This window comes from Talpa europaea (assembly GCF_964194135.1).
Source record: "Talpa europaea genome assembly, chromosome: 13".
Taxonomy (NCBI): domain Eukaryota; kingdom Metazoa; phylum Chordata; class Mammalia; order Eulipotyphla; family Talpidae; genus Talpa; species Talpa europaea.
Genome location: NC_140080.1, coordinates 52,082,146 through 52,099,145, shown reverse-complemented (window position 1 = coordinate 52,099,145; position 17,000 = coordinate 52,082,146). Strand labels below are relative to the sequence as shown.

At 43.0% G+C, this 17,000-nt stretch overlaps 1 protein-coding gene across 5 annotated transcripts in view; it reads left to right on the top strand.

Moving 5' to 3' along the window:
- PTPRM (protein tyrosine phosphatase receptor type M) overlaps positions 1-17,000 on the top strand; it is a gene marked incomplete at its 3' end in the record, with an annotated part of 796,072 nt that overhangs the window by 754,599 nt on the left and 24,473 nt on the right. For 3 of the 5 annotated variants that reach the window (XM_084252855.1, XM_084252854.1, XM_084252852.1), the window contains 4 exons: positions 9,858-9,974; positions 14,502-14,656; positions 14,923-15,058; positions 16,735-16,884. In XM_084252855.1, the coding sequence (XP_084108981.1) occupies positions 9,858-9,974; positions 14,502-14,656; positions 14,923-15,058; positions 16,735-16,884 (558 nt within the window). Of the gene's footprint in view, positions 1-9,857; positions 9,975-10,687; positions 10,739-14,501; positions 14,657-14,922; positions 15,059-16,734; positions 16,885-17,000 lie in introns of all 5 variants that reach the window. The other 2 variants (XM_084252853.1, XM_084252851.1) reach the window with 1 other exon arrangement.

Sequence of the window (17,000 nt, the reverse complement as noted above, 5' to 3'; positions counted from 1 at the left end):
TTCGCCTGCTCTGGGAACCCTGAGCTATAACCATTATGGTGAACACCGCATCTTACTTCTGCAGGCGACAGGCCACTGTCTCCGCTGGTGATGGAGACCCCTGACTTGTGTACCTGGTGATCAGCTGCCCCTGGCTCACTCTCTCCCAACATCCCTTTTGAACTCTGCACTTAGCCACCCACCCAGTAGGGCAGCTGACTTGACTGTAGAGAAAACCAAAGTGATCACAATGATTATAAGCCATCACACAAAGGGACTAGCACCCTTTGAAAATGCTGGGTCCTGTAAAAATCCATTTCCTGTATTTTCCCCCTCTTCTTGCATACTTATTTCTGTGTCAGCCCCATTGCTGTTGTCTGAAAACCTAACACCAAAGTTCAGCCAGGACATTGTCAGAAACAGGAGATCATGAAGTAGTGACCATTTCCTACTCCTGTTGCGAGGACCCCATCCTTCCAGGCCTCTACCACCAGGGACTCGGGACCACTCAGGCTACTTGGAGATGCCCTCTGCCAACTTCCTCAATACTGATTCTACTGACTCCCAGAATCCTCCCTTCAACTTTCTCCTCTCGCCTAAAGCTGTCTTCCCTGTGAAGCTTTGAAACTATTCCTTTAGCATTTATGTTTTATTCCCTGACTTCTAGTAGCACTTTTCCTTTATTATTAAATTTTAGCAAACATGTACATTTGCCAAGAGATTTAAAAAATAATAATTTAATCTTCATCGTAACTATTATTATCCCTACTCTGCATATAGAAAAAATGGAGCCACAGAGAAGTTAAATAATGTACCCAAGGTCACACAGCTAATTAATGGGGTTAAGCTTTGAACCAGTCAGTATGGCTCCTGAAATGTGTCTTGACTACTGACTCTCATTCTGCACTGAGTTAAGTTTATTATTTACACATCTGCTTCTTCAGGAGCTTCAGAACCATAGCTCATTCCTCTCTGTAGCCCAGTACTGCCTGATTAGGCCCTGCTTGTCACTGTTGAATGGCAGGGAGGATGGCCTAGATACCATCACTCTGAGTTCCCACACTGAAGCCAAAATATTGACTCCTTAGGTCTACCAAGCCTGTTTCTTAACTTCTCCCGGCTTTACATTAGGTATTTGCAAAATGGGTATAAAACTATGTCCCCCCCACAAAATTCATGTGAGGTGACTTATAATCAGATAATTTTAGAAATGATTGTAACATCCATATGGTCTAGCCAGAACTCACACAAGGTCAACAGATATAAAATCTTACAAACTGAAAAGGTCTGTATAGATGTAAATTGTTTCCCTTCACACGTCAATGTGTGAAGACCACCAATGAGAAAATATGGATTCTGTTTTTCAAAGATATATCAGACATCACTCTAAGAAATGTCCCCTCCAATATATCTCAGGACACATGTATTCCAATAATGTCATTGCTGAAAAGATTTCTGAAACTCTTTCAGAATAATCTTTAGAGTGTGTGACACACTTTTTATTGTCCTCAATGCTGATAAATCTCCACCCTTTCTCAAGAAAACATAAGTTTTGGGAATGACTGAAGAGTCAAAACCAAATCTATTGAATAAAGTGAGGAACAGGAAGATCGGGATAAATATGTTTCTTGAAAGTGTTGCTGCTTTCCATCTAATTGAGTAGCTGGTGAGGATAAGAGAGAAAAGCAAAAAGGCAGATGTTTCATTTGGTCTGTACAAAGATGCTTAAAATATACCACAGAGGTCATCAGACCTGCATTTCTGTACCTGATAAAAACAAATGTTACAGATGTGAATGTGACCTTGTGCATATTTATAGCTGTTGTACATCCACACATTAGCAATTAATGAACGCAATTGGGAAACCTGATAGAAGATAAATCCAGATGCCCTGTGGGGGGGAACTTTCACTTCATGCTGTGAAGTGATTTTTCCCAGATGCAAACTACCCAGACCTCCAGAAGCTCTTGGCTTAATGGCAGCTTTGCAACAGGCTTCAAGAATATCACACAAAGGAGAGCTCAGGACCCAAACAAGCAGCTCTAGAAAGGAGAAACTGGAGAGCGGGTACTTGGGCAAAGCCTACATATAGTCTCACTTCATCATCTTAACCACTCTAAGAAATCAATGTTATTATCCAATCTTATGCATAAGAAAACTGAGGATAAGAGGGTATGTCACTGCCTACACCATCATGAGTTGGAAGAAAAAAACCCCACAAATACAGGTCCATCTTCATCCCACTGAGAACAAAGCAATGGTATTTTCAGGATATTTAAATGAGTGAATGTTTTTTTTCCATGAGTGCTGTAAAGAAAGTTATTTTGGATACAATAAGTCTGTGCTCTTGGAAACCTCACGGGCAGATGCTCTTGGCTGGGGCTCTTTTTGGTAACTGTGCTTCGTAGAGTGATTTTGCTATCCAATATCTTCATCAAAGCTATACTCAGCAGGCCCCAACACAACTATTAATAGAACTGTGGTCACTCTCTTTGGATTTTTTTTTTTTTTTGAGGAAAAAAAAGAGCTCTTTGTTTTTTTTGAAACTCCTTTGACAAATCAAAACTTAGAACAACTTTTTCTTTTTCCTCCCTCCTGCCTTTTCACAATTGCATTATTATTAAATCACACTATGATGCCTAGAATTGAAGAGGTAACATTCAGTTCCTTAATCCTTCTTAATCATGGGTTTTTAGCAAAATGGATCTTGGACCCATGCATAGTGCCCAGAAACAGACCTTCAAGTCCTGTCCAGGCTCCTTCCTGCCAGCCGGGAGAGTGGGTGAAACAGGTGGCACCAGCAGAATGTGGCAGCTTGTGATCAGGAACAAAAATGCTTTCAGAGCCCTCTTCTGCTCTTCCTGCTACTCCACCCCAATACCTACTGTCTCTTACCAGCCCCCCCCCCCCCCCACACACACAAAAGTAAGGTAGCTAAAGTCATATCAAGCCTTCCTAGATGGGATCTGTTCCTAAAACCACTCCTGCAAGACCACAGAAAACATGAAGCACCTCTAGCTGCAGACCCTCCGAGAGCCCTGTGTGTGAGCCTGGCCTGCAGCCTGGCCCTCTCCAGCACTCCACTTGGTGCCTGGAGCAACTCAGGCGCCCCCACCCCCAGGCCTGCCTTTTGTCTCTTCATTTGAGGACACAAGGAAATGGAAGGAATGAAGAGGGTCAGACTGGCCCTGGCCTGTGCTGACTCTTCTTTCAGGCCCATCACTTGCCCTCCCTAAGCTGCTAAGTGAGGCCACAGTTGTGAAAAGGCAGCGATGCAAAGCAGCGAAATTCAAGCATGAGAGGCTTGCATGGCAGCTGTAATGATCTTGAAAATGAGTGTTTGGAAACTGCCTGTCTGTGATTCCTCACAGCTCTATTTGATATGAATCTCCTCCCTGCAAATCACAGACCCGTTTCCTAATTACTGTTGGGAGTTAATCAAACCACATTTGTGGGAGAATGGACCTGCAGGCAGCTCTCTCAAATCAGCTCAGTTTTACAGGAGGAGGAGGAGCAAAAGAGAAACTGAAGTTTCCCTTTGTTGTAACCTGTTTTCCCCAGCAGAAGCCATATGCAGTTGTCTATTTTTCCCTCTCCCTTCCCTAGAAAAGCCTGTTTCACCTCTGTAGCAGCAGGAAGGCACAGAGCAGCTTCTCTATGATCCGGGCAGACAGGTACAGGAGAGCCCTGGAGCCCTCAGTGGCTTTTCAGGCTTTTATTGAGCACTTTTTACAAGGCAGGGGGGCCAGGGAACCAAGAGGCTGGCAGGCCTCCCAGCCCCCCACAAGTCCTCACTCTTTCTGGGCTCCCTGGGTTTCTCGTTCTTCTATTCTGCTACTCTCGTTCTGTTGCTCTCACTCGTTCTGCTGGCACCCCTGTGACGCCGCCCTTATAAGCCCAGTCTCATCCCAGGTGCACCCACCTATGCATGCCCACACCCCATTCCAGGTGTCTGTCATCAGGCATGCATGTAGGACCACAGGGATCCATCATCAATGCTAATGGCGGGGGAGGGGGGGTGGAAAAGCCTGATAATTTTTCACTTGCCCTACAACCTCTCCAGGCTCTTAAAGGCCTGAATCCTTGTGTCACCTACAGTCCAGATCACAAAATTACCAGAAATTATGATTTAATTGGCCTAGAGTGTGCCCTGGACTTTAGAAGTTAAGACACCCCCTTAGTGATTCTAACATGCGGAGAAATTACCAACCCCTGACAATCTTAGAACCCTCTAAAATAGTGTAGGGCAAGTGGAAGTGATCAGGTTTTTTCTACCCTCCCACCATTAGCATCTATGATGGACACCTGTGGTCTTACACACATGCCTGATGGTGGCACCTGGAGCATGGTGTGGGCACACCTGAGCCAAGAGATATATAAGGGCAGCATCACAGAGAATGGAGCACGGCAGCAGAGTACAGGAGGTGGGCAGCAGAGAGCCATGTGGCAGAGTGCAGTAGAGAGCGGTGGAGAGCATCAGAGAACGCCTATGAGAGAAGAAAGAGTGTACAGGGATTTGCAAGGGGTCCCAAGTTGCTGTCTCCCTGCTGACTTGTTTCCCCTAACCTGTGGGGATGGTGCCAAGGGCTCCAAGGTTCTCTTTCAAGCTGCCTGAACTGATGATGAACCTACCCGGTCTGGGGTGGTTGCAGAACAGGTAGAAACAAAAAGCATCCCTGTAAGGTCAGAAATGGCCACTGAGCAGGTTTTCTAGGATCCAGCAGACTGGGTGAAGGAGGAGTCAGAGTCCTCAGTGGTTTTTTGCAGGTCTTTTATTGGGATTACCAGGTACACAGCAGGCAGGGGTGCTGGGGGGCCGGGAGGCTGGCAGGCCTCCCAGCCCCCAGCAAGTCTTCACTCTGGGCTCTCCGGCCTTCTCTCTGGGCTTATGCTACTTCTTTCTCGGCTTCTCTTTCGGCTTCTGCTGGCGTCCCCGTGACGCCGCCCTTAAAAGCCCAGTCTCAGCCCAGGTGAATCCCATCTACCTATGTCCGCACCCTATTCCAGGTGCCCGCCATCGGGCATGCATTCAGGACCCCAAGGATCCATCATCTATCCTAATGGCAGAGGGCAGAAAAGCCTGATATTTTTCCTTACCCTACAATCCCCTTTTCACAGATGAACAATTTGAATGATTTTGCCAAACTCACATCAAACTTGAGCTCACCAGAATGCAGTCAGGTTCTGTCACCTAAATCCTTGCTACTTTTTGGCCCAACAGATCAGCAGTGTCACCTGGGAGCTTGTCTGATGCAAAATCTAAGGCCACGCAAATTCACATGCATTAAATCAGAAATTCTGTGGCAGGTGGAAGGGCAGCTTGTTTTAACACACCCTTCAGGGATTCTGAGAACCACTGCTCCAGAGGTGTCAAGATGTCCTGAAGGTAACAGTAAGGGGCAAGCTGGGGAGCTACAGTTCTAGTCCCTGAGGGGTTCTTAGGGATCATCTAGCTGCCATCTGAAAATGACCCACCTGGAAGAATTGTTTTTAGGCAGTTAGAAAGTGCAGAGTAATTCTGCTTTCTGTTGTGTCTCGTGTGTGCATGTTAAAGCCAACAATCTCCCACTGGAGGCAGGGACCACACATGGTACCCACTGTGCACCTTCCTGTTTCGTTGAGCAGATAGCGGTGCTCAGGGGTGGGTGCCTGATTGATGGCTGACTGGAACCTGCACCTGGAGGTTATTAGAGGAGCCCCATCAGAGTCCTGCTCTCTAGATTGGGAGTAGATGATCCAGAGGCAAGGAAGCCATAGCCTCCCCTAGAAGCACTGCACATAGTGGTGGGCTGCAGGTGGCAGCTTTGCCTGGCACAAGATCAAAGGAGAGGAGTATCTGGTTCTATTGTTCCAGGGCCAGAATAGGCACCCCAAAACCAGTAAGTAGTTTTCACATCTCAGTATGCAGACCCTGGAGGCCGGAGGCAACTCATGCCCCAGACTCTCCAACACAGTCCACAGTCTGCATCCAGAAAGAAACATGTATTTCTCTTCTTCCTTCCTTTTTTTCCAGCTGAATAATAACTTGACACAAGTCCAAGCAGTTAAGAAGATATGAAAAGGAACCCAATTTAGAAAGGTTTTTAGTAGGCTGAAAACAGATGTGGCAAACCATTTCAGGATATTCTGGGAGAAGAAATGGGGAGGGTGGGATTCGAAATGGTTCCATCCGCCTCTTCTGGGCCCGCCCAGCCAGGTGCTTCAGCACGGGAGAAGCTCTGCCCACAAACATGTTCTGGAAGGAAGCAACCCCCAGGCTTCCTTTCTCCTAATTATGTCTCATCTGCGGCATCCTGGCAGCACGGAGTTAGCACTGTGCAGAGCGGTTTGGCTAAGACTGGCTTCCTACCCCTGGCTCACTTGCTTCTCTCGGAGAGCAGCCGCACCTGTCGCCCGCAGCCCTGGCTGAAGCCGCAAGCCCCCGGGAACCAGGAACTCGTGGGGCTTCCTGCCGCGGACACATGGGGGCACCCGGCAGCATCCGGCCCGTGGATCTCTGGGTGGCAGGTGGGAGCTGAGCTGGCTGGGAAGGTGAGGCGGGCCGGGGGGCACGTTTCCCTTGGAACCGAACTTGCCCGGGGAAATTGGAAACAAGGAGAAACAGCCTTTCATGAATTTCAGGGATATTGGGTTTCTGTGAATCCAAAGCGTTGAAGCCCCCCTCATCCATGCTTACTGAAAATTGTGGGGGCATGTGGGGAGTGGTGCAGAGAGGATATGAGTCTAAAGTGGGTGAATCACTGTGTCCTACACTGATTATATCTAAATAGGGTACTTTTAGGTAAGCCACACCTGGTTAACATAGTAAAGGTGTATGTTTTATTCTCTTGTCATCTCCAGAGAAATAAATGGGTTTTTGAATTGTATATTTATTCCATCAAGAATTATTTAGGGCCTCCCCGGTGGTACAGTGGTTGAGCGCTGGGTTGCGAAACTGCCCACAGCCTCTGCAGCGCCGGTTCCATCCCCGGCTGCGACCCGGCCACCGGAGGAGGGTCCCGCATGGCGCGCAGACCTCTCCTGCCGCCCGCTGCTCCCCTCAGCAGTGTACTTCGGTCCTTCTGCCTGCTCTGCTCCCTGCTCTGGCTCTGGTGAATTCTCTCACCCTCCCGCGCTTCTGACTGTACCCAGTGCATGTATAAACAAAAACAAACAAATAAAAAAAAAGTCTATAAAAAAAAACTTAAAAAAAAAAGAATTATTTAAAGTTGCACCTATACACTTTACTTGTAGTTTCAAATCTATCCAATACCATCTGCTTGTGTAAGTGAGGTTCACAAAAAGGTAAAAGCAAGTCCCCCAATATAGAGGAGATTGCAGTATGTTCCAGATAGGCATCCTTATTAATTAGCATTGTGGATGTAACTATTCTGGAACTGAAATTAGGGTTTCTATCAAATTAGACATCTCCTGAAATATGGGTAATCAGATTCACTTTACATCCAGGAAAGGAACTGGAGAGAATTTGGTTCTCTTTTATTTTGGAATATTTGGAGATTAGCACAGATATCCATGATGTAAATTCTTGTATTATGGCTAAGCTATAAAAGTTATAAATATTTATGCTTTATAACATTACAGATAATGTTGCTATGGGGAAAAAAAATCCCAAAGGAGATTGAAAATTGAATGCATGCAGGGACCATTTTTGTCTTGCACTCCACTCCCCTGAATCTCCAATCCTGATTTGTCTTGCTTCCTCTTGCCAAGCAAAGGTAGTAAGACTTACCTTGAACCACACTACATCTGCTGCCAGAAAGCATCATACGGAAGCAGCTAAACTCTTGACCAACCACATGCAACTCTGGAAACACTGGTGTGTCGAGGTGCTTGGCATCCTCAAACTTCATCTCAGCCCATCTTTCCTTTGTAAACTTTCCAATCCTAGAATTTTCCTTCCTATTCTGATCCTACATAGGATCCCACAGTGATCTACACTTGACCCCATGGGACCCTATGATCCTGTGGTCCTACACTGATCCCATGAAATTCAGGTCAACATGTACCTATTGCATATTCAGTATGTGCAAAACACACTGCCAGGGGTTGCAGAGCCATAGAAATCATTTGGCAGGTAATAAGCATGTATAAGCCTTGTGAGAAGAATTTCATACTAGTGGAACAAGTAGATGTTTATCAGAGGATCAAAAAGAGTGAACACTCATATCTACGTAGAAAAGAATTTGAAGACAAGTGGCATTTGAACAACACTGGGGTAGAGGTACCAACCCTACCTCACAGTGGAAAATGGAACGATCATTTATAATCAGCCCTACATATCCATGGATCAATGAATCGGGAACCCATGGATAGAAAAAAGTCCAGATAAGTGAACCTGCAGAGTTTAAGCCCATGTCACTCAAAGATCAACTGTACTTTGAGGAGCAGGTGAAATTTTCAGCTGGGAAGGTGTGGGAAGGAGGAGAACATTCTAAACAAAAGGAAAGGCATGAGTAGGCGTTGGGCCCATGAGGCCTGTTTGGAAATGGAGCAAACCACTTGTCTTTGAACACAAAATATACTTGCATAGAAAGGAGAGCTGCAAAAGATAGGGTTGAAAATGCTGGTTGTGAGCAAATGATGAAAGGTCCTTCTATGCCAGGGCAGATTTAATTTCTATTTAACTTTACAGGTAGTAGTTGGAAATAGGAGCTTCTTGAGCAAAGCAAGTAAATGCCATAGGGACGACCGCTGGGGAGGGATTTTCTGGGATTGCTATGTATAGCATGTCTATGCAGGAAGCTACCAGAGTCTGAACTAAGACTGGCAAAGGAAATAAAAATTTAGAAAACAATTTGAGAGATATTTTTAACACCTCTTAGACTTGGCAGTTGGTTGAGCTGTGAGGAAGGATCACCAGGTTTTGTGCCAGAATGATGAGAAATGGTAACATTGTTAACATAGACAGGAGCACAGCAGTGGAGGTGGGAAAAAGAATTCTCTTTTAAACTTATTGTAGTTGAGGTGCTGGTGGACCCTCCAAAGGAAATGCCTACCAAGGAAGTTAGAGCATGAATTCAGCACTTGGAGAATGGGGCCAGAGTCACACAAATTTTTCCCTGGAGAAGCAGCAAAAGCAATGAATGAAGCTAACAGATTCACAAATGACAGAAGAGGGGAAGGACAGAGCCCCAGAGACAACTACCTTCCCCTGACGGCCTCCCCTGCTCTTCCTTCCCCTGCTCTTCCAAGTTTTGTTTATGCGTTCCTCCTCAGGAAGAGCTACAGGACAAAAAGTTAATTTGCTTGGAGGGCCAAGGCTTACAGATTCCTTCCACCTGAAAAACTATTAGGACAGAGACTTTAGATAATAGGGAAAGACTGTTTATATTTTACTAAGTTTTGTATATTGAATTTACTTAAAACAAATCTGTAGTGCTAACATGGAAAAACCACAGAGCTCCTTCCTTCTTCGGAAAAATTCTGTGATCTTTAGTGTCGGCCCTTATTTCCTGCTCACTCCTCAAAAACGTTCAATTTCTAGAACCAGAAGGAATTTAAAATTCAGAAGAGCTAAACTATTGCAAACTACCTTTTATAGCTTCTTTTTCCAGGCTATTCCCTGAGTAAAGATAAACAGGAAATGAATGGTGACAGTAACTGGAATATTTGTAGTATAAATACAATTTGTTAACTTTAGACCATTTCCTAGAGTTTACTCCTCCCATAACTCACATTTTGTTTTATTCTGGGGGAAACAAAAAGCATAGGTGAGCTGAAAAATAAATAAAATAAAAATAAACCTTGCTCTTGAGGGTACAGCTTAACTTTTGTTTTTGTGTACAAATTTTACCCCATAAATCATCCTGTGCTTCATCATTTAGGGGACTCCAAAAACAAAAACCCTAAACCCTTTATTTCCTTTGTGTTTTCTAAAGGTGAAATGCTGCAAATACTGGCCAGATGACACAGAGATATATAAAGACATTAAAGTTACCCTAATAGAAACAGAACTATTGGCAGAATATGTTATAAGAACATTTGCTGTTGAAAAGGTAAGTTTTCATTACTAACTTTACAACTATAGTCAGACATTAGTTGGTACAGTCTCATTAACGTATCTGGGATCATTTATGTGGTCACATCTGAACGCAGGTAGGCTTTATCTGCTGATTTCTCTAGATTGCATCTTGCCCTCTGACTCTGTAATAGCTCAGTTTCATCTTTGAAGCAAATCATTCCCATCTGATAAGAGTCTACTTTTTACAGCTAAATAAAAGATAATGCCTATCTGTCTATTTCCTTTTTCTTTTTTGTGTGGTTGATGTTGTTCAGTCCATCTCTCTTTGCTCACGATTTGATAAATGTCCTTCATGTTGTGTCCATAAGGGTTTCCCAGTGGTGAGTCAGTATCAGTGTGAGACTTAGGTCCTGACTCCCCCTTGGAATCCCTGTTTCTCCTTGAGACTTTTTAGGCCTGTGCCTTAATCAATATTCACTGGTGGATTTTCCAGGTAGCAGGGACCTGCTTGGGACATAAGTGACTGATCTACATTAGACATGGATCCCCTTGCATGAACCAGTGCTTCCATTCATTCTCGCTCCCATCCTGGTCTCAGCCTTGTGTAGTTGCTGGTGTTGGCTCCATGAATGCTGTGTTTGGCTCTATTCTGCCTCATTCCGTATGCATGGATGGGGCTTCTTCTCCGGGAAGCACTGTAGGGCATAACAGGGAATTTCCTTATTCCCCCTCTTTCTGCTCACATAGGGAGGGGCCGGAAGTGAAGCAAACTGCAGTCCATCCAGAGAAGTATCACAGGTAGGCTGTGGGGAAAAGTGGAGGTGATGTGACTGAGAAAAGCTCTGCCTTCTTAAGGTCATCTTGCCTTTGAGGAATGGGACACAGGATTTTGTCCCTGAAGTCCACACATTTTTCTAATGAGAACTGATTCTCCATGACTATGCCCTGCACTGCACTTACTAATTTTGTCTTAAATGTGTTCAATGAAAACTTGCATTAATTTAACAATAGTGGGTCCCCTTGGAGGACCTGGATTGCAAGTGAACTGCCAGGCAGTTGGTTGCCGGCCTTCAGCTCTACTCTCTGATCTCATGGCATCTATTGCACTTTTGGAATTAGCAAGACCACCTTCAGAAATGAATGTAGTTACAATCTGCTTACTGGCTAATTTATCCTGATATTTGAACTACCTGTCCTGGTTTTCAAATCCATATTTGTCATAGAATCACAAGGCTGAAAAGACTTTAGTTTATTTTAATCTGTTTCTCACACTACTTAGCATTTTTTCCTTAGCCTGTCTTTTTTAATAAGCAGGCGGGAGGCTTGGAGACTTCAAAGAATGTAGAGTTCTGGTTGACTCAATTCTTCAAGTTCTGAACCTTATACTTTGATGTCTGGGCTTTTTTTTTTTTTTTTTTTTCCCTTTCTTTCTTAGGCAGAGTTGGAAAAAAAACATACATGGAAGGTTTTTGTATGGCTCTTGGCAAGAGCGCTCATGAATAACTGCATTAAAACAGATAGTGATAAAAGATCTTCAATATTTTTTCATTTAAAAAAATCATCCAAAAGCCATCACTTAAACATGGAGTTCTTTCAACAATAGCCAGCTCTCTAATAAGCTGAAAATGCATCTTTGTTGCTAAAGGAAGGGTTTGTTTGTTTCTTTGCTCTTTTTTTAACCTCTTATTGTACTCTCCTACATTCCCAGCTGCACAGAAATGTTTCTGAAATACCCAGTTATTTTAGTCATCAGACAACCAGAAAAGAGGTGGTGGAAAGAAGAGAAGGATGAAGAGCTTATTAAGGCATTTGGGGAAATCAAAATGACACATTAGTGATTTTCTAACAGGGCAATTGGAATCTTTAAGGAAAACAAATCATTAGTACTATGAGTAGTGAAGCACTTCTTGTAGGTTTTAAACTTTCTCATTAGAATGGAAAGAGAAAAACAGTCAAGCATGTACTTTGAGAGTCCTACAGTTCTGTTCTATTCTGAGAGTGTGTCCCATCAAGGGACCAAAAGGTAAAAAATGAGATTTGGACTATATTCTACAAAACAGACATGCTGCAGTTTGAAACTGATGAATTCCTATTTTGCATAAGATTGTCATCTTTCCTTTACCATCTGATGACTAAAAACTAAGCAGATTTAAAATAACATATAGTGCTCATTGTGTCAGGAGGAAACAACTAGAAAATCTCCTGGATCCAGACACTGTGAATCCCTCCTGTCAGTTCTTGTAAGAAGGAAGCTAACGATGGCCACCAAATTCTCTCTGCCCCAGAAATGCCTGGAACTCAAAGAAAGCTATGGGATATAGTCCTCTATCTCAAAGTTAGAACATGTCCTAATGATTCATTCATTCCCCAAATATTTATTAAGCATGCTCTTTGGGCTAGGTACTGTTGTATGTCTTGATGCCCCACGTTCCCATTACATTACATGGGAAAATAAAGTGAATATCATGTTTTTTTTTACAGATTAATACTTGTTATAATTAAAAATGAAAAGAAAAATGACTGATATGAAATTGGCAGTGTTCAGGCTGTGATGACTTGATCACATCTTTGACTTTTCCCCAGAATATCTTACAAGAAATGACTGTTGTGTCAATGAACAAGAATGAGAATTATCTCAAAGGCAATTTTCTTTGCTAATCTTGTCAATAGTGAACATATTAGATACTAGAGGTTTATTTTGGGAAAGGTTTTCTACATCCCAAAAAGTGACATTTACTTTGCTCAGAAAATGAGCCCAGGAGAGATCAGTTGGGGGCTTATCTCATAAGTTTGGGACTATAGGGTGCTGGGGCAGAAATCTAGCACAGTTAGAAAGGAAAGCTCTCACAAAATTAAAAAAAAAAAACAAAAAACAAAAAACAACCATAGGTGGGAGAAGCAAGAGAAACTTTGTCCTCTTAGGAATAAATACGGATTCATTCCAGCTTCCCCACTAAATTACCATCAAATTGGGATTATCAGGGCCACATTTGTCATGCAGAAATCCAGGGAACTCTCTGAGGTTGTGGAAGGTGACACTGGCTCAACCATCTGTCTTCTGATTGATGGAGACTTTGGGACTGGCCAGCTGTTACCATGGTTTCAGTGATAAGTAATCTAAGCCCCTTACCCGGTGATGCTCCTCTGGGCTCACAGAGCATATTTAGTAGATGACAGTGTTGATTTTCCCTTGTGAATTCCTGACCACTTACTTTCTTAATAATTCAATTCCATTAAATAAAAGGATTTTCAAAGAGAAATAACGCTTCAGTATTTGTGGGCTGTTAAACCTAAGACATGTATTTACATACTGATAATAAACGGTTCTTATCTTAAAATCTATCATTTTTTGTCTGCTAGTCTTTCAAAGCACTTAGCAATTCTGAATTTCTTCTTTGCTCACTGTGTGTGAACAATGACTGATGATGAATGTGGCAAGGTTAGTGGATGTTCAATGTTAAGCTGTAATAAAATTAAACCCCGGGCCTAGGGCAGAGATGGTTTTTAGGAAATGGTCATCAGATGAGAAAGGGATGAAGCTAATTTTTGTGCCAAATTTACATCTAGTCTTAATTCTGAAAATAACTTTTGTTTTCAAAACAGACTTTTACTTTAAATATAGTTTTAGTACACAAACTCATAGTTTAAAAAAAAAATTCTTAAAAACAGAACAAATTTCTAACAACAAAACAAAACCTTAAAGTCTCTTTATTTCTGCTTCCCCTTCAAGTCAGTGGAAGGCAACCTCCTTCTTCAATTGACTGACCTAACATAGCATTCCATAAAAAATGATTTCCACGTTTATAGTTCAGTTGCTTGCATGCCTGTTTTCCACGTGCCACTGAGACAGCCCCTTGAGGACAGGACATGACTTCAGGTCTCTGTGGCCTGGCACCGAGGGTCGGGCCCTGCAGCATTGCAGCGCCTCAGATTGCTGATGACTAGGTGGAATGTTTCCCTAAATTTTTAGGGGGAAAGAAAGCCTTACAAACTGGACTTGCAAATAAAAATTAAGTTCTGGGACCCATGTACTAGAAAATAACCCTCATCCACCTTCCACAGAACTCTCTGAGTGTCTGCGCACTCACTGCTGGAGCACCCGCGTCAGAGCTACACGCAAAAGAGCCAGAACAAGGGCCTGCATGCCCACAGCTGGTCTTGAGAACAGAGATGACCTTGAATTCTTCAACTCACTGTTCTCTACTTCTTTCTCTGTGGACTCGCACCTCATACCATAGGGTCTAAGTGACATACAGACTGGTAACAGTCTACTTTTTATAAAGGAATTAAAGCGATCCAGCCATTTGCTAGACTTGCACCCACCAACAAGCATTTTCCCCAAACATCACCTCCCCTTTCATCCCTACAAACATCTCCTACCTGTGATAAGGCTTTCAAACTGTGTGTTAAATCTAAGAGTGACCTTCTTCCCACGAGTTCATAGTTGCCTCATCTAGCCCTAGGCTTACTAACTGCTGATGGGTACTTGGCGCTCTCTCAGTGGCTCATCATTTTTGTTCCTTTGTTCTCTTCCTGTGTCCTGCTGAACAACAAATGACAGAGAGGTGTTCATGAAATCCGAGAGATCAGACAGTTTCACTTCACTGGCTGGCCGGATCACGGGGTCCCCTACCATGCCACCGGGCTGCTGGGATTCGTACGGCAGGTCAAATCCAAAAGTCCACCTAACGCAGGCCCGTTGGTGGTGCACTGCAGGTAAGCAGAGTACTCAGCAGCTCTGGAAGGAAGCACGATGGACAGGAGCTATCTCTTTTGGGGTGATAAAAATGTTTTTGGAACTTGATGGAGGTGATAGTTGCACAACATCGCAAAGGTAGTTTATTCAATGCCATTGAATTGTGCATCTTAAGAGGTTTTTTTTTTTTTTTAACTGATGTGTGATTTCATCATAATAAAAACATTGAAATGGAAGAAGCAGTGCACCAGGTCCTATTCCTGTACTGATAGACCTCTCTTTCCAGTGCTGGTGCAGGGAGGACCGGCTGCTTCATCGTCATCGACATCATGTTGGACATGGCAGAAAGGGAAGGGGTGGTGGACATCTACAATTGCGTCAGAGAGCTGCGGTCTAGGAGAGTGAACATGGTGCAGACGGAGGTACTGGTCCCTATCAGCCCTCAGCTCACCCCCAGGGCCTCTCCAATACCCCCTCTTCCCAATGCCAAGAGGAAGCACCCTAGGAGAAAACTCACTAGGAAAAAAAAATGATATACTTGCCAGTCCCTTTCCTCCTACCTCCCTCCCTTTCTTCTTTCCTTCCAATGTTTTTCCTCTTAGAAACAAACAAAAAGCCAGGAGTCTCCCAGGTAACAGAATCTGCAGCCAGGAGCCACAACCTGCCCATATTTCTGAGTCGAGGGACCCAGTAGAGTCTCTACACTAAGCATTCAGAGTTTCAATACCATTTCTTTTTACTATGTTTTTAAATTAACTGGTAACCAGAGCAAGACCACTCCTGAGAAAAGCCAAGCATTTGCCAAGTGGGTCAGAGAAAACACTCTACATTTTGGTCTCTTCCTACTGTTCTTAAAAATTCTGCCCACTGACCTGGCATCATGGGGATTTGCCTGTTTTATGGAAGTACTCTACCAACTTGTACTTCTATAAAATAGGATTCAAAGTGTGTCAGGAATTTAAATTTTTGAGAAAAAGTAATACATCCTGCACCTAGGAAATGCATATTTTCACTAAAAATATTAAGTATTATACTCACCACCTAGAAAATGATTCATGAAGTAGAGTGAAGAAGAAACAAGAACCCCTTGCATTTTTATTGAGCATTAAAGTTTACATAAGCCATTAGGAAACCTAATTTCATTTTTTTAGCCAACATAAAGAACAATAGGAGAAACTATAATGCTACTTTCATCGTCTTTTTTCTTTAGAATAGGGATTTGTTTTAAAGATAATAGTGATCTAATGTCTTTTTAATGTGCTTTACAATTGATCAAATGTTGCCACATCCACTTGCTCACTTGGATATCTTTTTGGAGGTGCTGCTCCATAGGAATGAGCTGTTTGGGAGAACAAGAGTTCTAGTTATTTATAGAAATTAGAGTAAAAAGTAATGAGTCTTCTTTGTGTCTCATGTAATTAAAGACCAGTAATAAATATGATAAAACTTTGCTAATTAATTGTAGGGAAAGACTGTGCCAACTCAGAATTAGAGGACCCTTTTTTTAAACTGTAGACTTGTAATACATATATACAGCGATCTCTGGACACATTTCATAATGATCACATTAATTAATGTTTCAAAACAAGTACTAAGTGCTCAGAATTGTTTATTTTCATAATTATGTCAAGTTTCCCTGAACCTTCTTTGCACTTTTAATTTGGTTAGCAAGATCTCTTTTCATTATAGATAGATAAGAGCCTGTTCCTTTCCTCATCTGAAACATTGAGCTCCAAATTCATAGATCAGATTTACAGAAGTATTGTAGCCATGGCTATGCTCTTGTTACAGTGCTTGTCTTTTATCAATGTTTGATTGGCTTTAGTTAATCCATATAATGCTTGTGTGTTGAGCTCCTATTTGTCTTTTCTTCCCCTGAGATTCTTCACATTTGGCCAATCAGCAGTGTCCAGTCACCCCTTGTAGGGAACAGATGATGGATGCTGGAGTACACCCACCCCCAGCAGTCGGGGAGCGCACTGTCTGTGTAGACCATGTTATGTTATCTTGACTACATGGTGCTTATCTTCCCTTCTTCTCTAGCTTCTCAGGTTACCTTGGTTTCTCTGTCACTAACTAGTCCCATCTCTTTTATCAGGAGCAATATGTGTTTATCCATGATGCCATCCTGGAAGCCTGTCTCTGTGGAGACACCTCTGTCCCTGCTTCCCAAGTGAGGTCTCTGTATTATGACATGAACAAACTGGATCCACAGACAAATTCAAGCCAGATTAAAGAGGAATTCCGGGTAAGTCAGATCACGCTGAAGGGAGAGGCAACCCTTAAGGATGGTTACTTTGCTCTCTAAGAAATACCTCCAAGTCAGCTCTTGAACCCTAGAGCCAACATAAATTTCTCAGCCTC